Source organism: Eptatretus burgeri, chromosome 6, assembly GCF_056783735.1.
Source record: "Eptatretus burgeri isolate ZD-2024b chromosome 6, Ebu_testis_v1, whole genome shotgun sequence".
In the NCBI taxonomy this organism is placed as follows: domain Eukaryota; kingdom Metazoa; phylum Chordata; class Myxini; order Myxiniformes; family Myxinidae; genus Eptatretus; species Eptatretus burgeri.
The window spans coordinates 54,528,408-54,553,416 of NC_140966.1; the positions used below are offsets into that span (position 1 = coordinate 54,528,408).

Below are 25,009 nucleotides of genomic sequence, written 5' to 3' on the forward strand. Positions count from 1 at the left end.
ATGTCGTTGAGACAAGAAACAGCAGTGATGGGCCTATTTCGTTTCGACTTGCTAGCTTGGTGAGTTTTTACAAGGAAAGACTTGAACAATTTGGAACAGATATACCTGATGTGAACTCTACCAGACTGAAAGAAAAGCTTTTGGCAGAGATACCTGCATTGGAAACCTACAAGGATGGACGTGATGTTTATCTGACATTCAAGAAGGATGTAGGTCCTGTCATGTCAGAAGCATCAACCTACTCTGATGCCATCATTCTCACCAAAGCTGCCAAGATATTGTGTAGGCACATGCTTGATCACAAATGTAAATATGAGGGCAATCTTCATGAGACTTCAGTATACGATTCATTACCTCCAGCTTTGCTCAAATTTGTCTGCATGATTGAGCATGGAGCAGACATAAAGTCTCAACTGAAGTTTGGAGCAACTACAACTGACCTGGCTATGGCTCAGCTCCTTCAATACAACTGCTTTGCCAAATACAAAGAAGGTGCTGCCACACACAGGCATTCCAGAGACAGAGAAACCCCATTTCCGGTCTACATAGGGATGTCTGTTCATGCCAAGATGAGAAAGAGACAGCTAGTAGAAATGCTCCATGACCATGGTCTCAGTATTCCATATGATCGAGTGCTCGACATATCAGCTCAGCTGGGAGATGCAGCTGTAGCCAGATATGTAGAGGAAGGTGTGGTTTGTCCTCCCAAACTGAGAAAAGGTCTTTTCAGCACATCTGCGATGGATAACATCGACCATAATCGCTCTTCCACAACGGCGACCACATCATTCCATGGAACCAGCATATCCATCTTTCAACATACAACATCAGGAAATCAAGAAGTACGGGAACCAATTCTAATTAAGAATACCAAAGTAAAGAAAGTCCCAGAAATCCCCAACTCATATACAAATGTCTATCCTGCGTTCTAAACAACAAAGAACCCTTCTCCTCCCAAACGCAAAGTTACATATGAATCTCTGCCAAGTCTCCCCCGAACCAATGAATATGAGTGGTTACAGAAGATTAGCCTCACACAAGAAGTACATGACAATGTTAACATCACTTGGTCAGCCCATAATGCAGAGAAAAAGAGAGGTCTTGCATTTGAAGTGAGTATTACAGCACTTCTGCCCCTCCTTCGTGATGAAGCTCACTCAGTTGCCACTGTAAGGCACTCCATGAACAAAGTCATGGATACTATTGCACACCTCAACCCAGGACAGGTCCCTGTGATAACGACAGACCAGCCTATTTATGCACTTATCAAACAAGTCCAGTGGCACTGGCCTGACCTGTATGGTGAGGATAAATTTGTTGTCATGTTTGGGGGCCTCCACATAGAGATGGCTGCTTTAAGGTCTCTTGGAACACTACTTCAAAGCAGTGGGTGGACAGGTGCTCTTGTGAAGTCTGGGGTGGCTTCTTCTGGAATGGCAAAGTCCTTTCTTTCTGCCTCAAGTGTCACAAGAACACACCATATGCACCAAGTTACAGCGTGTTGCCTCTACATACTCCAAAAGGAAGCATATGAGCATCATTGTGTAGAAGAGAATGAAGAAGCTCTGGATTTTGATGACTGGCGTGAGAAACGCAGAAAAGAGAGTCCTCAATTTCAATTCTGGGATCTTGTGTTGTCAATGGAATTGGTGATGTTCTCGTTGGTCAGGTCTTTCAGGGAGGACAACTTCGGTTTGTATTGCGAATCACTGGCTGCTCTTATCCCCTTGTTCTTTGCAAACAACAATGTGAACTATGCCAGATGGCTTCCCATCCATCTTAGAGACATGGTCACTTTGGAACACACTCACCATGAGGTCTTTAATGAATTTCAACTGGGAAATTTTGTGGTACACAAGACTAACAGGGAGTTTTCTGGCTTGGCCATTGACCAAGCACATGAACAGGCCAATGCAGTAGTGAAAGGTGATGGTGGTGCCATTGGGCTTACTGAGGATCCAGCTGCACTGAGTAGGTGGATGGTGTCTGGACACCAGAAGTTAGCGTGCTAATATCACAGTATGAGTTGGCGTCACTGGCCAAAGTGGCAAATGAAGATATCACGCACCATGAGCAAACCAGCCGATCTCAGAAATCCTTCTCTGACAAGGTCCAGAAATTGTTTGGTGAAATGAAGGATCTGGGCAATCCTTTTCAGGAAGAATCAAAAGACCTGCTCACATTGAACTCAAAACCATCGTGCATCCCAGTACTGCTGAACTTGTAAGGACTCACCTTGAGAAAGGTAAAGTTGCCTTCCGAGAATTTTTCAATGGTCTGGGTGATGGAGCTTCCTTCTATAAGCCCATCAAAAAGAACAAAGCAGACTTCTTTCGCCAAGAGGCAGCTGCAACTTCTGGCGATATGAAGCAGCAGGTACTCAAAGATGATTTCCGTCTGTTCTCGCAACTCTTTATATCCTGCCAAGCATGAGAGTGTGACCTGCTTGAGTTTTTCCAACATGAAAACCAGTCTTTCCCTGCGGCGCTGAGTGACAGTGGGAAACTCCACACTGGTCAGAAGTCGCAACTTGCAAAAATTCTGGAAGCTACAGTTACTCCTCCCGACACTAGACCAGGATGTGATGCTGTTATAATTGATGGGTCCTCTCTTGTGTATTCATTGCCGCCAAAGACATCAAAGACCTTTGAGGAATATGCTGTCCTAGACGTGGTTCCAAAGATTCAGATGTACTCATCGAATTTTGCGAGGACAGACAGTTTTTGATGTTTATTGGACTTCCAGCCTGAAGGCTGAAACAAGATCAAAGAGAGGCAAAGGGGATCGACGCCGAGTGATGGAGAAAACCAAGCTGCCACCTAACTGGAAAAGTTTCCTGAGAGACAACAACAACAAGACAGAGCTCTTTGGGTTCCTTGCTGATAAGATAGTGACCATGTGTCCTGACAATGTCGTTGTTGTGACCAAAGGAGATCAGGCTCTTTCCAAAAGATCCATCAGTCTTGATGGCTTAAGGCCTTGCAACCACGAGGAAGCCGACTCCAGAATCTTCACTCATGCTCTTCAGGCAGCCAAGCAACAGATGACGTCTGTGTTGATTAAAGCATGTGACATAGATGTTCTCGTTGTTGCAGTCAGTGTTTTTGCTACCCTCCAAGATGCAGGCATGGAAATGCTGTGGGTTGAATTTGGCCAGGGTCAGTTCATTAAGTGGTTGCCAATTCATGACATGGTGGCGAATCTTGGCCCAGACAAATCCAGTGGCATGCTGTTCTTTCACGCCTTCACTGGCTGTGATACTCTGTCAGCTTTTCGCTGAAAAAGCAAAAAAACTGCATGGCGGGCATGGGAGGTTTACCCTCAAGTGACTCCCGTCTTCAAGAAGTTAAGTCAGTACCCACCAGTCATGGAAAATGCAGACTACAACGTCCTTCAGAAGTTTGTCATCACCATGTATGACAAGAACAGCACTATGGACAAAGTTGATGAGGCAAGACTGGACTTGTTCGCTCGGAAGCAAAGGTCTTATGATGCCATTCCACCGACAAGCGCAGCTCTCATACAGCATGTCAAACGGTCTGCCTACCAAGCAGGCTGCATATGAGGCCAGGCAACAGTATGCAAAATGCAAACTGAAAGCCCTGCTAACTGGGGGTGGCAGAAAGATGGTGAGGTCTGGCAAGTTTTTTGGATGACCCTTCTACCCATTGCCCAGAGTTGTCAGCAGTTAACAAAATGTGGCTGCAAGACGGAATGCCGAGGGCGATGTAAATGCTATCGCTTCAGTCTCAAGTGTACACAGTTATGTGCATGCAAATGTGATGACTAAATGATTGACTAATCCACCACGTGAATCAAAAGATAATAATTTCCTGCTGTATATGCTATAATATTCTTCATTTTTTTCTTTTTGCAAAATGTAGCGCGAAAAGAGCCTGTCGTCATTTAATTCCAGCCATATCATCTTAGTTTTCAATAATTACGATTTTGTAAGTGCAGAAATGGATTTTTCTAACTCAAAAACATATATTTCGATGCATAGAACGTTAAAATAGCATTATTCCATCAAAATTTAGCTCAAACACAGATTCAAACCACTTCAAATGGTGGCCATCTTGAAAAATGGTGGCCATTTTGTTTTTCAACGTGGGTAACGTACTTCTCTGAGAGAATAGGTCCTGGAGCACATGTACACCAAATTTGGTGCTTGTACCACCAAGTGAAAGATGATTTATTTCAGCAATCTGCTGCACTATGAAGCACCAATTGAAACAGTTTATAGTCAAATCGTGAATCAAACCTGGGCAAGACAACTGGAAGGCAAGTGAGTTACCTCTGCGCTGTCCCATCACACCTGGATGTGGCATGTCAACACAATTTCTACTTTTTTTGTACACAGAATCAAGGCTCATGGAGGAGCAAGAACAAAGAATGGAACAGAATGTAAAAGAACAAAAATAACAGTCGGAAGAGGAGACAGGGGAACACACCAACACCAGGGTTGAGGAAAAACATAGATTGAGAAATAAGGCACTTGGGGAAGAATGAGCACAAGGGAAGGACACAGGGGGTGAGCAAGATGGATACAGCCACAAACTGGATGAGGGATGACCTGAGATGGTGGTGAACAGCTGTTTGAAGACCTGGAGAGAAGAATGAGATTGAAGACACCAAGGTGGTTAGTTACACAGGCGGGAAAAACGAGGAACTAATGAGTGGAGGTGAGCAGAGAGTCTGGATGATGAGAGTTTCACCAGAATGGGGTTACTGACAGACCATCAACCGGCAGACCTTTCCAGAGCATGGAAAGGGCAGAGAGTGCAAGACCAAAAAGGAGGCGGTAAAAGACAGAGGTCGCCAACCTGTCTGTTTTCTGAAAGTGATGAGCCCAAAGACTCAGCTTCAGTGCAGGAGACTGAAATTATTTTCAAGGTTTTGGTTTCCATGGCATCAAGCTAAACAAGATGTGAGGCAGGGGAACCAGCCCAGAGGGGAGAGCAGTACTTCATCAAGCTGCAGATGAAGGTTTTGGTGGTGGATTAAAAATTCCTTTTTTGCCATCAGCGACAATCACTCCATATTAACTGTTGTTGATGAGTTTATGAAGTTTCCTCTTGCTTTTCCGTGTGCTATGACTAAACGGCATCATATATTAGTGGTAATTGCCCTTTGAGAGGCTAATCATCAATTTTTTGTAATTCGACCTAACAGACCTTCTTTCTACAATTTACTACATTCTGTTTTTTCCCCCCTTGATACTTTCAAAAGTCATTCGACATCACCAACTCCATTGCCAGACACTCTGAATGACTTATGTGCTCATTTTGACAAAGTCAATACTGAACCATACCTAACTCGTGATGTTGATTCTGAGGATGCCACTCTGGAAGTATCCCAGTCTGACGTGAGTAAGACTTTCACTTGGGTGGGAGGCTCGAAAAGCCGCTGGCCCAGATGGAATTCCGTCTCGTGCCCTGAGATACTGTGCAGATCAGCTATCTGCAGTTTTCAATAACATTTTTAATCTGCCACTAAAGCTGTGTATCATTCCATTATGTTTATATAAAAAAAACTGTCATCATACCAACACCGAAAAGGTCCCTGGCTATGTGCCTCAACGATTACCGGCCAGTTGCACCAACATCAGTCATAATGAAATGTTTTGAACATTTGACATTGTCTCACATCAAGTCTGTCATTCCTGAAACTCTTGACCTGTTTCAGTTTGCCTATCGGTCAAACCGTTCTGTTGATGATGCTGTCTCACTATCCCTCCACACCGTTTTATAACATCTGGATAAGCGTAATACCTACACTAAGATGCTTTTTGTTGATTACAGTTCTGCTTTTAATACCATTATTCCCTCTGAATTATTTGTGAAACTTTGAGGTATTGGACTGTGTCATTCTATTTGTAACTGTATTTTAGACTTTTTAAGTGACAGGCCACAGGTGGTGAAAATTGGCAGCCACAGGTGGTGAAAATTGGCAGCCGCACGTCCTCATCGCTTGTCTTGAACACGGGGGCTCCTCAAGGCTATGTTTTAAGTCCTCTGCTGCATTCACTTTTTACTTACGATTGTGCTGCTGATCGAGAAAACAACTTCCTTGTAAAATTTGTGGATGACACGACCTTAATTTGCCTGATCACTGATGATGATGAAATGGTGTACAGAGATGAGGTTGAGAACCTGATAGAGTGGTGTTCAGTGAATAATCTTGAACTGAATGTGAGTAAAACTAAGGAAGTTACCGTGGATTTTAGGAAGTCTTGTGTTACACATGCCCCTATCAGCATCGATGGTCTAGATGTTGAGACTGTGAGTTCTTTCAAATTCCTGGGCATCCTTATTTCATCTGATATATCCTGGAATCTGAATACTGGAAGTATTGTGAAAAAGGACAAGCAGCACCTGCACTTCCTCGGACGATTGAAAATATTTGTTATGCATTGTGACACTTCAGAAAACTTTTACCGTTGTTTTACCATTTCAGGGATCGATTACTGTTTGGTTTGGCAACATCACTGCAAACGACCTCAAGTTGTTGGAAAGAGTTGTTTACATTATGCAAAGGATCATTGATGTTGACCTCCCTGCACTCAAAGTTATCTACATGTCCAAATGTTTTGCCAAAGCCTCAAATATTGTTAAAGATTCTAGTCATCCTGCATTAAACATGTATGAACCACTACGTTCTGGCCATCGGTGTCGTAATAGTAAAACATCCACCAACCGTTTCAGGAATGATTTTTATCCTAATGTGGTTTGACTTTTAAACCATGAATCTTGACTTTTACATGTTTGCTTTTCTCTTTTGTCAAATTATATTTTTATTTGAGAGCACTCGTATTCAAAGAATTCCAACGTCACTACTGTGATATTCATGTGTACGACATATGGCAATAAGAATTATCTGTATCTGTTGTAATGGCTATTGACGACACTGTTCCTTTCGTAGTTTGAACTGACATTTCCGATCATGCCAATGCCGCAATGCTCAATCAGTCTGGAATGCCTGTTGCATGCATTCTTCTCGAGAAATATTTCTGAAAGCGAACAAAGGCATTCGGCAGTAGAGAAGGAAGCGTACGCGATTGTGGAATCAAATGGAGGCATTACCTGCTCGGAAATCACTTTCAGCTTGTTACTGACCAAGGGTCCGTTGCATTAATTTTCCATAACAAGTTGGGAAAATTAAGAATGACAAGATTATGAGGTGGCACATCAAGCTGTGACATCATTTATCGCCCCAGAAATGAAAATGCTGCTGCTGACACCTTTTCACAGATCTGTTGTTCAGCTATCAGCTGCAAAAACCTACATCATCTGTACCCGTTCTGTGCAAAACTTAAACCAAGATTGTGTAAGGCTACACCGGAGTAAACCAAAAAAAAAAGGTACATCGCCCTTTGAGAGGCTAAACATCAATTTTAAAGGACATCTGCCATTACCCTAATCAATTTTCAGCAAGCAAAAATCTTTTTTTCTCCTATTTTTGGCTGTTTTTAAATCTATTTTTTGCCATTTCAGTGCTATTTAAAAACACTATTTTTTCCTCAAAATAGCAAAAAGATAGGTTTCCTTTCCTATTATTTCTTTATTTTTTACTATTTTGGAGATTTTGGTGGTTGCAGTGCTATTTTTCACTATTTTTTTTTCCATACTTTGTTGTTTTACATCAGATTTGCTGCTATTTTTTAAAATATTTTCCTATACGTTGTATATTACACCAAACTGGTTGAACGTTTCACATTGTCTCACATCAAGTCTGTCATTCCTGAAACTCTAGACCTGTTTCAGTTGCAGTGCTATTCTTCACTATTTTTTTCCTACTTTGTTTTTTTTACACCAGATTTGCTGCTATTTTTTCACTATTTTTCTATACTTTGTATTTTTTCCCCTATTTCTTTTGTTCAAAAACTGCCTATTTAAAATATATTTTTCTCCTATAGAATATATTTCCTCTTTTTTTGTTCGAGACTGGCTATTTAAAATCTATTTTTCACCTTTTTATTACAGCCTGATGTTGGCTTATAGTCTGGGATCCAAGGTCCAAAAAGGGCCTTAAAAATGAAGTTACCTGTCACGGAAAGATATACTTTGCAGGCCACATTTTTTTGCAAGTCCAGACCCTTAGGGAACAGAATCCAGAGGCCTGCTCTGCCCGAGGAATTGCAAAATTGGAAAAAAATTGCATTTTTTACCACTACTACCCTCAAATCGAAACTCGCCTCTCGTGAAAAAATGAAAAATGCAGAATGATAAAGTTAAGGTAATTTTAATGGAAATAGTACGAAACTTGGCACATTAATAGAACATACCATCCTGAAAATTGCCACTATACTTTTGACATAAAATTTCCAAGATGGCCACCATTTTTTTTAAGATGGCCACCATTTTTTTCCAAGATAGGACAATATGTTTGAACATGGATATCAATCTTCCATTATACGTTGAGTTGAATATTATTCAAATTGTTACATTGCTTTGTGTTTGTTATAAAACCATTGCATGGTTTACACTATTAGGGAGTGCAATACAATGTATTGGTGCTTGTTTCTAGTGTCAAATCTGTTATCCTCCCAATGTTGACCCAAACGATTTAGCACATATATTAAAAAGGTATTGCGAAGTTTTGAGTTTCTCATATGTCTGTGACCCTCAGATAAATAATTTGGAAATATACAAAAACATGGCCCTTATCTTCTAAAATAGTTTTTTTTTCTCAATAAAAAATACCCATAGTTAAAAGAAAATTCATAGAATATTTGACATGTCAAATGATTAAATTATTTCATTTTATTTAAAAATCATGTATACAACTAATATCAGGCTGGATATTTAAGATAACATTTTCATTGTCTTGTTTAAATAAAGTAATAAAAATATTACAATTTGATGCTACTAATAATTATTTGTTGACATGCAAGTAGCACAGGAAGTGCACCTGCTCCGGTGGTAAATAACCAGAAGGTCATCACTGTAGCCACCTTGAAATGACTGTTTGGCGATCAATTTTCAGAAGAAGGTGAGTAATTCTACATTCATATCGCAGATTATATACTTCTGCACTCATAATGATAAAAATACAATCAAAACATGTAAAGAAACGATATAATGGCAAATGAAACCTATCATCAATTTGGAAATCCCCCCACTCAAACTTTTGACCAATGTACGACTTTCTACAAGACATGTTATATATGTATGTATATATATATATATATATATATATATATATATATATATATATATATATATATATATATATATATATATATATATATATATATGTTCCCGGTGTATGCCCCGGTTAGAATAGGTATACCATATCCCTGTGTGTTGTAAGAGGCGACCAGGGTTGGCGTCAGGAAGGGCATCCGGCCATAAAACATTGCCTCAAGAAAAAGCCTAACCCCTGCACAGCAGGGAAAAATGGACGTGTGAAATCCACTGAAATGTGGACGTGTTGAAGCAAACCTCTTGATTCCTGATGAGAACTAAATAATGAACTAGTCAGTGGAATATTCATTTTCATTGATGAGTGCAACATGATACATGTCAAATTTTGCAAGACTTTGTAAAAAGATGTAATTTTACTCAGTGTCATCATGTGAAACTATTTATATTTATTATATTAGAGATGGTCACAACATAAAAAACACAAAAAGAACTCATGTTGTGCATTTATATCGAATCTGTGGTGAGAACAGACATTTCGTCAGAAATTGACAGCCATTTTGAAAAAAATGGTAGCCATATTGAATTTGTCATTAAATTTAATAGTGTGTTTTCTTGTCCAACTTTCAAAAGTGGAATAGTACATATATCAAGCAAGTAACACAATTCTGAAAATGTTTCTTTACGGACCAAATTATCGTCAGTCATGCAAAATGGCAGCCATCTTTGAAAGATACAGCCACAATACATTGGGTTTTTTATGCCAAAAAAAGAGTAAACCAAGCAATGGTTTCACAACAAACACAAAACACTCGAATAATTGCAATAATACTCAGAATATAATGAACATATATATATATATATATATATATATATATATATATATATATATATATATATATATATATATATATATATATATATATATATATATATATATATATACTAGCAAAGTACCCCCCATGGGCGGGTACAGTTATCTGTTGAATGGCGTTGGTCCTGTCTCGATCGGATGAAATTGAGAAATTGACGTTATCCGGTGACCTTGACCCCGTGACCTTTGACCTTGACCTTAATCCCATTATGTCCGTTCCCAAGGATCACATATGCCAAGTTTCATCTCATTCTATCCAAAGGTTTGGCCATCTATAAAGGACAAACAAACATGAAAAATTGACGTTTTAGTCAATTTATGACATCATAACTCGAAAACCGGAAGTCGGAAGTGAATGTCGTCAATCAACTGTGTCATTTAATTTTGATTATCTGTCGAATGGCGTTGATCCCGTCTCGATCGGATGAAATTGAGAAATTGAAGTTACTCTGTGACCTTGACCCCGTGACCTTTGACCTTGAACTTGACCCCCCCCCTCCCCATGTCCGTTCTCACGTCCCAAGGGTCACTCGTGCCAAGTTTCATATCATTCCATCCAACGGTTCGGCCGCCTATAAAGGACGAACAAACAAACAAACAAATAAACAAACAAACACACATACATACAAACATATTCTATTTTTTTTAGTATAGTAGATGGGAAAATATGGCATCCATCTTGGAAAATGGCAGCCATCTTAGAAATATGGTGGCCATTTTGAAAACCTTTAGTCAAATTTATAGTGAATACTTTAAAAGATGTTATGTTCTATTAATGTGCCAAGTTTAGTACTATTTTAATTAAAATTACCCAAACTTTATCCTTCTGCATTTTTCAATTTTTCACGAGAGGCGATTTTTTATTTGAGGGTTGTAGTGGTAAAAAAAAAAAAAAAATGCATTTTTTTTTCAATTTTGAAATTCCTCCGGCAGAGCAGGCCTCTGGATTCTGTTTCCTAAGGGTCTGAACTTGCAAAAAAAAGTGGCCTGCAAAGTATATCTTTCCGTGAGGGGTAATCTCAAATTTTGGTGCCCTGGATCCCAGACTAAGTAGTTAGGGTGGCTGGCTTAGGATCCAAAGGTTCAAGCCCTGTTGGTTGCTAAATTAACACCAGGTGGGGTTGACTCAGCCTGTCATCCTTCTGAGGTCACCAAAATGAGTCCTGGTAGAGGGGCACAGAATCAGCAGCACAGCTGCACTCCCAAGAAATGATGGCGAACTCAGCTGCCATGAACAGAACAGAACCTACGTTTTTATATTAATTTTTAGATCCTCGTGGAGGATCTCGAAGTCTTACTCACGTTGTTGTTCTTCATCTTCTTCTTGTGGACTTTTTTGTTTCACCGCCTACAGTTTTCATCGAAACTTCCTGAAACTTGGCATGTATATGTAAAAATACCCTGTGCAGACAGTAACGATCTCCGATTTTGAAAATTCCTTTGAGAAAAAAAGTTACGTCAAAATATCTCCGAAACTAGGCAAGCTTTTTGAATTCTGTTTGCGGGAATCGAACAGGGCATTAGCAGAAATGAATTACCGCACATATGATACATCACTATGACGTCATATCAATTTTTATGACGTCATTCCTATTTTTTGACATTTTTTGTTTCACAACCCAGAGTTTTCATCGGATCTTCGTGAAACTTGCCATGTATATGCAGAAAGCTCACGTGCAGGCAGTGACCATCTCCAATTTTGGAAATTCTTCCGAGAAAAAAAGTTGACGTCATAATATCGCCATTAATGGGAATCGCCTATACCATTATCTCCGAAACTAGGCAAGCTGTTTGAATTTTGTTTGCGGGAATCAAGCCGGGCATTAGCACAGATCATGTATGGCAAACCTGATACATCACAATGACGTCATATTCGTTTTGATGACGTCATCATTAAGAGGACGAGGATCTTAGCTCATTTGAGCTTGTTGTACCAAAACTGGTTATATAAAAGATATTTTTCTATTTTTTTTTCTTCCTATTTAAAATATTTAATTACTATTTAAAATTAAACTCACTATTTAAAATATTCCCCCCCCCTTCTTTTGACTCGGGTTTCCCCCTGTGCCCATGGCAGATAATAAATACTATATACCTATGGAGCAACAGCACGCTGTGCCCAACACTGGGGACATAACACCTAACAATTGTCCTCCATCAGAGAATACTGAGATCCTGACAGATGAGACTTCAGGTGAGGACACAAGTCACCACAGTGCAAATGAACTCGCGTCATCAGACGCACTCCCACACCTCTCGGATTCAATGTGGATATAATTCAGTGATTCTGTGCGTCCTTAACAAATTGTCTACGGTTGACGGACCATTTGCTACTTTATTGGGATCGTTTATTATTTTGTTCTCATGGTTTAATGTGTTTCAGGTAATCATTTTGATTTAATGGAATATAAATCCTTGTTGAAGTCGCCTTGTTTCTATTCTACAACACCAATCGTCATTCCTTGGATCATTAACTCTACCGCTTGCATAATGTACTTACGTTTTTCCTTTGGCACCATACCGTGACCGTAAAACGCGCAGACAGGTGCAGGACGCAGGCACGCATAAAGAATCGGCTTTCGCGAATAAAACGCTACGGCGCCCAAACCTCCGAAGCAAGACGGCCGCAAGCTTCCTCGTCAAAAAAAAATGACCATTCATTTCGGACACGTTACGCGCGTCCTCTCTTGTGGATACCGTCGTGTTTCAGGAGACACATATTGTGAACCAACCCACTGCACAAACAAACGAGAGAGTGCAAGGTGTCCATTTACGATTGCTCTGGTATAACTATACCGCCATGGCCGTTACAAATGTACGAAATCATAGTCTGAACTAAATGTTATTTATAATCACAGGTGCATTCTGGTGTACGAATTATCTTTAAGTGTAGAACACAGAAATGCCGATTCGTTTTCCGTCCTGATCCAGGATGGTGGGGCACAGCACGAACGGCGGATGAGCTGTCTTAGTCTATAGTTCAATTCAAGACCCGACAGGAAATCATCGGATTGCTGCTTTGCATGTGTGGTGTCACTTCACAACGTGCACCATAGTGGGGCAACTTAGCATAACGATTGTGCATTTTGTGAGAAAAGCACCAAATTTGGCACACTGGTAGCCTATCATATTATGAACAGATTTGGATATTGGGCCATCTCAAATTCAGCCGCTGATGGCTGTGGCAGCCATTTTCCAAAATGGCCGCGGGCGGCTACTCTAATTTCACTCCAACATTGGTTTGAACATTTATTAAAAGCTGAATTAAGAAAAACATAACCTGTAGCCAGGGAGGGAGAAAAGGTTATTGATGATGAATGTCATCAGTGCATATGCCCCACATATGGGGTGTGAGATGGAGTATAAAGAAGATTTCTGGAGTGAGTTAGATGAAGTGGTGGAGAGTGTATCCAAGGATGAAAGAGTGGTGCTTGGAGCAGATTTCAATGGGCATGTTGGGGAAGGGAATAAAGAGGATGAGGAGGTGATGGGTAGGTACGGTCTCAACAAGAGAAATGTGGAAGGGCAAATGGTGGTAGAGTTTGCAAAAAGAATGGAAATGGCAGTGGTAAATACGTATTTCAAGAAGAAGGAGGAACACAGGGTGACATACAAGAGTGGAGGAAAGTGCACACAGGTGGATTACATCTTAAGTAGGAGATGCAACCTGAAAGAGATTAGAGACTGTAAGGTGGTGGCAGGGGAGAGTGTAGCTCGACAGCATCGATTGGTGGTCTGTAGGATGACTTTAGAGGTGAGGTTGAGGAAGAGAGTGAGGGCTGAACCAAGGACCAGATGGTGGAAGCTGAAGGAGGAAGACTGCTGCGTGAAATTTAGGGAGGAGGTGAGACAGGCGTTGGATGGTGGTAAAGATGGGTGGGATGATTGGGCAACGACAGCAGAAGTTGTGAGGGAGATAGCTAGGAAGGTACTTGGTGTGACATCTGGACAGAGGAAGGAAGATAAGGAGATTGGTGGTGGAACGAGGAAGTACAGGAAAGTATAAGGAAGAAGGGGTTGGCGAAAAAGAAGTGGGATAGTTAGAGAGATGAAGAAAGTAGGCAGGAGTACAAGGAGTGGTGGCGAAAGGCAAAGAGAGAGGTGGCAAAGGCCAAGGAAAAGGCATATGACGAGCTGTATGAGAGGTTGGATACAAAAGAAGGGGAAAAGGATTTATACCGATTGGCAAGACAGAGGGACCGAGCTGGGAAGGATGTGCTGCAGGTGAGGGTGATAAAGGATGCAAATGGGAATGTGCTGACGACCGAGGAGAGTGTGTTGAGAAGGTGGATGGAGTACTTTGAGGAGCTGATGAATGAAGAAAATGAGAGAGAGAAGGTTGAAAGAGGGGGAGATAGTGAATCTGGAAGTGGGGTGGATCAGTAAGGATGAAGTGAGGACTACTATGAAGAAGATGAAAAGTGGAAAGGCGGTTGGCCCAGATGGTATACCAGTGGAGGCATGGAAGTGCTTAGGAGAGATGGCAGTGGGGTTGTTAACCAGATTGTTTAATAAAGTCTTGGAAAGTGAGAGGATGCCGGAGGAGTGGAGATTAAGTGTACTGGTTCTGATTTTCAAGAATAAGGGTGATGTGCAGAGCTGTGGAAATTACAGAGGGATAAAGTTGTTAAGCCACACCATGAAGTTGTGGGAAAGAGTAGTGGAAGCTAGGTTGAGAGGAGAGGTGACGATCTGTGAGCAGCAATATGGGTTTATGCCAGGAAAGAGCACCACTGATGCGATGTTTGCTTTGAGAATGTTGATGGAGAAGTATAGGGAAGGTCAGAGGGAGTTACATTGTGTGTTTGTGGATTTAGAGAAAGCTTTTGATAGGGTGCCAAGAGAGGAGTTGTGGCATTGTATGAGGAAGTCGGGAGTGGTGGAGAAGTATGTGAGGATCGTGCAGGATATGCATGAGGACAGTGTGACAGCGGTGAGGTGTGCGGTAGGAATGACGGGCCGGTTTAAGGTAAAAGTGGGATTGCACCAAGGATCGACTCTTAGCCCTTTCCTGTTTGCAATGGTGATGGACAGGTTGACGGACGAGATCAGACTGGAGTCCCCATGGACTATGATGTTCGCGGATGACATCATGATCTGTAGGGAGAGTAGGGAGCAGGCTGAGGTGAGCCTCGAGAGGTGGAGGTACGCACTGGAGAGAAGGGGAATGATAGTCAGTCGGAGTAAGATGGAGTACATGTGCGTAAATGAGAGGGAGCGTGGTGGTATGGTGCGGTTGCAAGGAGTTGAGGTGGGGAAGGTGGATGGGTTTAAATACTTGGGATCAACTGTCCAAAGTAACGGAGAGTGTGGGAGAGAAGTGAAAAAGAGAGTGCAGGCAGGATGGAGTGGGTGGAGAAGAGTTGCAGGAGTGATTTGTGACAGAAGGGTAGCTGCAAGAGTGAAGGGGAAAGTATATAAGATGGTAGTGATACCAGCTATGCTGTATGGTTTGGAGGTGGTGGCGCTAACAAAAAGACAGGAAGTGGAGCTGGAGGTGGCAGAGTTAAAGATGCTGCGATTCTCGTTGGGAGTGACGAGGATGGATAGGATAAGAAATGAGTATATTAGAGGGACAGCGCAGGTCGGACGGTTTGGAGACAAAGTGAGAGAGGCGAGATTGAGATGGTTTGGACATGTGCTCAGGAGGGAAACGGAGTATATCGGGAGAAGGATGTTGAAGATGGAGCCGCCAGGCAGGAGGAGAAGAGGAAGGCCAAAGAAGAGGTTCATGGATACGGTGAGGGCGGACATGCGGGTGGTTGGAGTGTCAATGGAAGATGTGGAGGATAGAGCGAAATGGAGACGGTTGATCCGCTGTGGCGACCCTTAACGGGAGCGAGCCGAAAGAAGAAGAAGAAGATAACCTGTAGCCACCTCAAGTTTAAAGATAGCCGCCATTTTGCAAGATGGCTGCTAATTATTTGTTGTACCGGACGACTATGTCACTCATTGAAATTGGTTGTTGAGAATGGTGGCAAACGAATCAAGGGCTGCGTCTGATTGATATGAATACCAACATCGCTTATGTAAAGTCAGTGGTTGTTGAGCATGGTTGCAAACGAATCATGGGCTGCGTCGCATTCATATGAATACCGACATCTCACTCATAGAAATTGATCGAGAGATGTCTGATTTAAATGTTCTGAATCAGTGACACAGTCTGCTGTGTTAATATTCTCTCAATTTTGTGAGCACGCACACACACACACACACACACACACACACACACACACACACACACACACACACACACACACACACACACACACACACACACACACACACACACACACACACACACACACACACACACACACACACCTGTACATTCAAGTGCGGCCTTTTTGCACTTGCAACGCTTCAGACAGCTCTTCTTGCACTTGCACGATACTAGCTCATAGCAGGTGTGGCTCGTACACTCCCTCGTCATTCTTGACCCAGCCCCAACTGGATGGAGGAGGCAGCTCTGGCGTTGGTCGCAGTGTTTGACCCCACACATGGCCTCCTTGGTAGGCTGCCTTCTTCACATGCTCCTCCAGAGCTACCTTGGTTGGCGGGATCAGCTGCACGTTGTTCTTCTTCGCGAAGAGTTTCTTCCGGGCCTTGTCAATGTCGTTGCACGTGCTGGTTCTGTCATGGATCTCTCCTTCTGTCATGAGTGTTCGCTTTTCTGCCCTTTGCAATTTTGTATTGTTATATTTGAGCTTGCATGTTTGATGGTACAAAGCATTGTTTGCAACCATGGCCGCTTCAATGCCATACCCTTCGTTGAGTCTTTCCAACTGAAGTGTTCCTGGAAGTTGGCCAAGCTCACTGAATATGATCAAATTGGCTGCGAGTGAACTGTACCCACTCCCAGAGTCTTTTCGCTTGGACTGTAAAGGACATGTCAGAGACTCTGCTTTGTCCTCTTGGCAAATGATACACAGCTTCCAGTTTGTCTGAGTTGGGTGCGTTGATGTTGATGGGACAGGACGCTCAAGGCCAAACAATTGGAAGCTCTTGGACATGGTCAAGTTATTCAATGTTACACTAGGTATCTTCTGTTCACCAGCAACCACCACCATCAGGATCTGTAATGACACAATGTGAGATAAATTAGTTATGAATTAAACCGGTTTTCTCATAGCCCATAGTCATAAATGTTATGATGATATGCTAGGTGGTCATATTTGAGCCATAGTTGAATATTTAATCAATAGTCAATAGTTGTGTGTTAATCAGCTGTCAGGATTCAAACCTTGCTTATGGCTGTGTATTATTCAAACCTTGCTTTAAAATGTTGCTTTAAATGTTCCATGTTACACAATGTTCCATGGCACCCACTGTTTTTGGACAGCGCCCAACTGTTTCTTGGGCAGCTCTTATCACCCTTCCTGCTGTTCTGTGGTAGTGTGCCCTTAGCATGACCTTGGAGGGAACTGTGGAACTGTTCCTTCAGTGTATGCTGCCCACACATTCCTATTCTTAGTGATCACTAGTTTTGCCTTTGTTATCAGCAGGTGCCAGTGTAGGAGTGTAGGAAGCTTGGAAAGTTGTTAGTTTGCAAGACTTGCATATCTGAGAGTTGTGTAGGCGGCTTGGAAACTGTTGGGATTGCATATCTGAGAATTGACCGATTCAACTTCCCCTAGGGCCCCTAGGGAGGGGGGAAAGAAGCCCACTGCCACATTTATTTCTTTATTTCTTTATCCCTTAGCACACACTTTTAGTCCACACCCAGTTCTGCTTTTGTGTGATCATATATATGATGGTTTTGAAGCATAATCTCAATGTGATTCGGAGGCGCCTGACTGAAGGGTCACTGAGTCACATTCCGCATGCGTTTGGTCTTCGGAAATAAAACGTGTAATTCGAGGATCCTCATCTGACTCTGTCATCTTACTCGGCCGGGTGGAGAGTCATAACAATTGGCGACGAGGATGGGATTCGACTGATGCTGGCGGTGTGGACGGTGGGACTCCGCTTGGTGTACAGCGATCGCAAGGGTTCAGCTAAAAGGTACGTGACGATCGCATGTAGGGCACCTAAAATAGGGAGCCCCAGTTAGGCGAGCGCTGTACACTTGGTGGGTTGCGCCCTGCCGGATGCAGCTCCAGGATCTGCTTGAATCAAGAACTGTAACGGTAAACACATATGAGGTGATTCGAATGCGGTTTGTCTGAAGAGCACAAAAGGGGGGGCTGGCAGGCAGTGTTTGGAACCTGGAAGGGTAGAGGATAAAGGTATCTGTGTGAAATAAGGAGGGAACAGGTTGGAATCCTGTACCATAGAGAGGGAAGGTTGGAGGCCTTCATTGGGATTTGAGGCTTAAGGTGGTTGATTGAAAGGGATTTCGGTCCCGACGTAAAAGGAGAAACGATTTACAGCGATTAGGCGGTTGATGAGATAAGAACAAAAGATGGGGAATAAATCTTCAAAGAAAGAGAAGATACCAAAAGGAATAACATTGAAAGTTATCAGTGACAAATATGGAATCGATAACGTAAAGGGAATACAGGACTGGGTGAAGTGGACCGCGGGGAGAAAAAATCCCTTTCCGCTGACTGGATCCTTAGATCCAAAGATATTGAACACAGTGAGTAATGCGCTGATAGAGGGCAAAGCAGGAGGCCCGAAACAAAGTGGACTACACCGGAAAGCATTGGCCGTGTGGCTCATGGAGTCGCAAGTCGAGACAGAGCATAGGCGACTCGGACAAGAAGGGACTGTGAACCAACGGAAAATGCAAGACGAGGAACGACAAGGGAGACTAAAGCAGGCGCTAGACCAGCTAACGGAAGTTAAGACACAGGGAGAGGACAAACAGAAGGAACTAGAACAAGTGCTAGCGCAGCTGACAGAGGTCAAGATACAGAGTGAGGAGAGACAAGAGAAGTTGAAGCAGGCATTAGCACAGATAGCAGAAATCAACGACGACATAGATCGAAAGACAACAACACTACTTGGGATGACAAAAGGAATTTACCCCGTCTTAGAGGGGGACGGAGCAAGAGGAGGGCCGACATTCACCAGTTCCCCATGATGCAAGCAGCAGGGGGAGGTTGGGTTTGGAGATCATGGACCCCACAAGACATTAGGGGAGTAAAAGCTAGCATGGAAGAATGCATAAAGAAAAACCCAAGAAGGGCAATTCAGATATTACACGACCAGATAAAAATGCAGGGGGAAACAGGACAGACATAGGGTTTATCTGCACTGCTGTGCTGCCCAGCACGGTTTGGAGCTCGCGTTCGGCAGCCTGGGGTGTCAAACTAGAAGGAGAGGAAGATACCACTTTAAACCGATATTACCCAGAGGGAGCCGACCGAGAAGCACAGGCAGTGTACGGGGGAAGGGTACAAACCCTGATGGAAGAACTTGCGGCGGAGATGGCCCCAAGGGTAATGGATTGGCAGGCAATACAGGATATTACACAGAATCCCAAGGAATCATCGGCGGAGTACAAAGCACGACTGTATGAGCAGATCGAACTGCACTCGGGATTTAATAACATAGCACAGACACCCCTCCATTTCCTGAACACTATGTTTGTAGATGGACTGTGTGACGAAGTAAGGCGAGAGGTGAAGGCGGACAGCGAAAGGCCCCACCGCCAGACCAACAGAGGAACGAGAACGGAGGAAAGATTACAGGAAGTACCCGTCGAACTATGGACATGGCATCCGAATGATGTGGGCAGAGCGCTGGCCGCAACGCCCGTATCGATCCAGATAAAGGAGGGGATACCCCTGCCTCGAGTAGCTCAATACCCGTTGTGCAAAGAGGCAATAGAGGGGATCGCTCCGGTGATAGCATCGTTACGCGACCAAGGGGTGATAATACCTACTAAGAGCCAATGTAACACACCAATCCTGCCGGTGGAGAAGCCCGGAGGAAACAAATGGAGGTTCGTACAAGATCTGCGGGCAGTGAATAAGTGTGTGAAAGCGTCTTTTCCCGTGGTGCCACACCCTGTTACGATACTGTCAGGGGTGCCGTCCACTGCAACGCACTTTTGCGTGGTAGATTTGTGCTCGGCATTCTTTAGCATACCGCTAGCCTAAGAGTCGCAACACATGTTTGCCTTTAGCTACGACGGACAACTATACACCTGGACTGTACTTCCGCAGGGGTTCTGCGATAGTCCAACGCTCTTCTCGCAGGCTCTGAAGGAGGACCTGGAGGACATAGAGCTCCCGGAAGGATCAGTCATGATACAATATGTGGACGACCTGTTGGTATGCTCGGACAATCAAACGAAATGTGAAACGGACACTGTAGCGCTGTTAACAGCTCTCGCCCGAAAGGGTCACAAAGTCAGCAAAGACAAATTGCAGTTCTCGCAGCCAAGAGTGACGTATTTGGGACATATACTGGAGCAGGGGCAGAGAAGCCTCGGAGCTGAACGGGTGGAGACAATCCTAGAGCACCCAAAACCCACTACATTGCGACAACTACGGCGGTTCCTCGGGATGACGGGGTACTGCCGGCAGTGGATACCTGATTACGCAGTTCGGGCGCGATCACTGTACGACATGGTAAAGGAGGCAGAGGGGGATAAGATCTCCTGGACGAATGGTGCGAACAAAGACTTTGAAACATTGAAGCAGGCCTTGTCAAAAGCACCAGCATTGGGGCTACCAAACTATGATCTTCCCTTCACCCTATTCGTCCACGAAAGGGGAGGGTTCGCCCAAGCGGTGCTGACACAAGAACACGGAGGGAAGAATAGGCCGATTGCGTACTACAGTAGTCATTTGGACCCGGTAGCCGCCGCCTATCCCGGGTGCTTACGGGCAGTTGCAGCAACGCAATACGCAGTAACCGCAACAGCGACGCTGGTTTTGGGTTCTCCGCTGACCGTGAAAGTGCGGCATGATGTGGCGGTGCCGATACGGCAAAACAAGACACAACATATATACGCGGCACGAGCAGTTCAACATGATTTGGTGCTGTTGCAGGCAACTAATATAACGATCGAAAGATGTTTGCCACTGAACCCAACCTCCCTAATGCCAACGGGCGATGAGGGAGAGGCACATGTGTGCGAACGAGTGCTCGTGGAAGAGACAAAGGCTAGGCGCGATCTACAGGAAGCTCCGATCGAGAATGCGGAATTGGAACTGTTCGTAGATGGAGCAGCGAGGAAGAACAGATGGGGAAAAACGATCGCTAGCTTTGCAGTATGCACCGCAAGCGCCACCTTGAGGAAACAATTGTTACCAAAGGGATTTTCAGCCCAACAAGCTGAGCTGGAAGCGCTAATTTGCGGATGTGAGCTGGGTGCGGGTAAGACATTGAACATTGACACAGATTCCAGATATGCCTGGGGCATCTTATATGACTCCGCCGCCATTTGGGCCTTGCGGGGCTTTAAGACGTCCTCCGGGAAGGTTATTCGACACGGGGACCTGATCAAACGACTAATACGAGCAGCACAAGAGCCGCAGCAGATTGCAGTGATTAAATGCAAAGCTCACACATGAGGGACAGATGAAGTGTCAAAAGGCAATGAAAGAGCAGATTTAGCGGCAAAAGCAGTGCTCGATGAGGAGGAGGCGAACCCACAACCAACAACAGAACTTTAAGTGGAGCAAAAGGTAGACGGCCCACAAACGCAAGAACAGCTGAAGGACCTACAGATCTCCGCAACTATGGAAGAACAGGAATCATGGAGGGTGAAGGTGGGTGCAAAGCAAAACACACATGGAGTATGGGTGGATGAGCGAAATAGGCCGTTTGTACCCCGGATATTGCTACCGTGGTTAGTCTTCACTGCACATATGGGAATAAAAGGAGTGACGGAAATTATTCATTAAACCTGGAATGCCCCAGGCGTAACAACAGCAGCAACAGAGGTGGTTAGCAATTGTGCAACCTGTGGTAGACATAACATGAAGCATGCCGCCAAGAAACGGGGAGCACACCCACCCCCGTCTGGACCGTTTCAACACCTACAGATGGATTTTATAAAAATGCCGGCATACAAACATCACCAATATGTGCTGGTAATCGTGGATATGTTCTCTAATTGGGTAGAGGCCTTTGCCACGACCAATCAGGAAGCTGATACGGTGGCCAAACTGCTTTTACAGGAAGTAATTCCGCGATTTGGGATTCCAACATGACTATCATCGGACCAAGGAGGGTCTTTTACGGCAAAAGTGATGGCAAACGTAGCCGAAGGCTTGGGTATTAGTCAGAAACTACACTGTCCATACCACCCTCAGTCAGCAGGGGCAGTAGAAAGGGAGAACCAAACTCTAAAGCAGATGCTTTCCAAGCTCTGCGAGGGCCAGTCAATGCCCTGGCCAGACGTACTGCCTATAGCGCTCATGAAAATGCGAGCAACAAATAATGCCACAAGGGGGCTCTCGCCCCACGAAATAATAACGGGACATCCTATGCAGTTACCGGCCTCGGCTCCGCCAAATATGGGAGATTGGGATTTGTCATGCATGACCGACGGAATGATGAACTATTGCAGAACACTCACTGCTACCATTAGGACTTTTCACTCACAGGTACAAGAAGCGTTGCCGATACCTGCTGGGGACCCGTTACATGATTTCCAACCCGCTGAACGAGTTTGGGTGAAAGAGTTCCTGCAGAAAAACGCCCTGCAACCCAAGTGGACCGGACCCTACACTGTACTTTTTACCACGCTCTCGGCCGTCAAAGTGAGAGGTAAGAGTGCATGGATACACCACTCACACTGTAAACGAGCACCCAAAGAGGCCGCCGAAACTAGGGAACCGGAGGAGGTAACCCCAGCAGAGGTTCCGGCAGTGTCCAATTCAGTCTTTTACCGTGATAGTGAAGACGACGACGAGGGGGAAGACGTGATATCTCTACAGGGACCCCCTCCACCGCCACCAAACAAAGACGGAGCCGGCCTGGCAGGACAGGGTGAGATAGTACAGGGAGGCCCACTGCAGGCAGAGCCAAATTCCCCACCAGACGCGGAACCGGAACCTGAGCCGGACACCCTGCCAAACGTGAAACAGGCAGGTTTAGACGACAGGAACATTGTAATACCGGAGACAGCGACAGGACCTTTGATGACACAACATGCAACTCCTGGTGCTGACACTACTCCTTTGCGGAGGAGGCCTGTCACTAGACAACAAACTGACAGCCTCAGACCCCGGGAACCATACACATCTCCTACGCCTCGACCGCGAAAGGGGAAACAGGAGTGAGTTAACAACATCTTTACAGCGAATCAGGAGAGAAGTACCTAGAGAAAAGACGACAGCAAGTAAATATGCAAATTTTGGGACAACCCATAACAAGGAGTTAGACACAGTAAGAGTCTTTTCAGTTAACCACACCCAACCTTTTTCGTCAATGATTCCACACCCAATAGACTGAAAGGCACCACTGCTCCGACCTCAACAACTCATAGAAATACCCTGCATCCTAGCAGATGGGTCTAGTGACCTGGTAGAACGACACAAGGAACTTCAGGCCATGGTATGATATTACATGATAGAGGGGCAGGATCTCTTGGTAGCTCGACAAGTAAAGAAACAGAGAGGACAAAAGGGGTCCTACAACAGACAAGGATATGAATGGGGCCAGCACGTGAGTCTGATAACTAGAATCCCAAAAGTATCGAATGACACCGAGTTGGACTACCTTTGCCACGTTCTATGGAGCAACCAAACAGCACGGAGTAGTTGGATACGCTTTCATGTACGCAGACAGGGGCTGCCAACAAGGCCCCCGAATACCTTTGTAGCCCTAACCACAGAGATAGCAAACATTGAGAACCGGAGTGAGTGCTGGGTGTGCCTTAAACCACCATCTGGCCTTGTGATCGGACTTCCTCTTTTCGTACTACCATTAACCATCTTCAATCATACAACCAGACCAGTGGAAGGACTCGAAGCTAAGACCTCAGCCCATGGTTACACACAACGGGTCTATGCAGGGAAGAATCCGAGTGCTAATGTAATGGTGGTGCCATCTCCCCTATGGGTGGAAAACACCAGGGGAGCGGTCTGTTTTACAGGACAGGGAGCAAACAGCATGGGGAAGTCAGAGTGTGAGATTCAACTTCCCCTCCCGGAATCGGCTGACCAGGAAGTCATCGCTGTTAACCCGGACACCCAGGTAGAGGAGCAAGTAACATTCACAATAAAAGCAGCCTTACATCATGACAACGGAATGATCCCGCCAAAAGGCATTCACTTAGTCTGTGGGGACAAAGCTTACCCCTACCTACCAAAAGGGTGGGAAGGGAGTTGTTATTTAGCTTCAGTATTTCCGGACAGCATAATTAAAACCACTTTTCACCACACCACCTCACGACCATGGTACCGACGCAGCGCATCAGAAATGGGGGATCCAGAGGGATGGGCCGGTGTATCAACGCGTTTAGGAGTTATCAAAGGCACCTGCTGGGAAGGTCAGGTCAGGTCAGGTTCGATCTGTGACCTGCTACAGGTACCATGTAAACCTGTACTAACCTGTTCCATGGTCGGGTTGTCGGCGACTAAACCGTCTCCCCCACCAGGTTTTCTGGTGAGGAGGGTGTTTGGATATGGACACCCAGCAGGATTAAAAACAAAACCTGTCAAAGGGCGGAGGAGCTCCTTGTGAGCCAACGGCCATCCATATCTCGTGCTCAACTGTGTCTGCGGACGTCCTCCTGCAGTTGGGTCACTTCTTATTAGGAGGTTGGTGGCAGGATTTGCACTCCGGCCAACGTAAAACCCTTCATTCCGCAAAAAGCAAAAACGCAAAAAAATCTGAAAACCCACTCCGTGGGAGTACCTCCTGTGCAGCTTCCCTTCGCAGGGCAGCTCACCGTATGACGGGATTGGGGCAAAGCCTTCGGGACCCCCAATCTTTGATAGGAGGGAAACCACGGGGTAACATCCCTGGGTCAGATTGCGGGAGAGTGTGTCGGAGTGGTGCTGAGGTGTCGTCCACCAGACGACGGTCTCCTTGGGTTAACCTGAGGCGGTCCCTTCGGGTGGGTGCCTGGAATGTCCTATCC

The 25,009-nt window shown here is 44.5% G+C and overlaps 1 protein-coding gene across 1 annotated transcript in view; it reads right to left on the reverse strand.

The window, feature by feature from the left end:
* CCDC57 (coiled-coil domain containing 57) overlaps nucleotides 1-19,818 on the reverse strand; it is a 125,871-nt gene extending 106,053 nt beyond the window's left edge. Inside the window, exons 1-3 of the mRNA XM_085887051.1 lie at nucleotides 19,663-19,818; nucleotides 16,646-17,093; nucleotides 16,342-16,467 (exon numbers count right to left, since the gene is read on the reverse strand). Of these exons, the coding sequence (XP_085743177.1) occupies nucleotides 16,342-16,467; nucleotides 16,646-17,093; nucleotides 19,663-19,818 (730 nt within the window). The remainder of the gene's footprint in view (nucleotides 1-16,341; nucleotides 16,468-16,645; nucleotides 17,094-19,662) is intronic.
* Nucleotides 19,819-25,009: the final 5,191 nt, after the last annotated feature.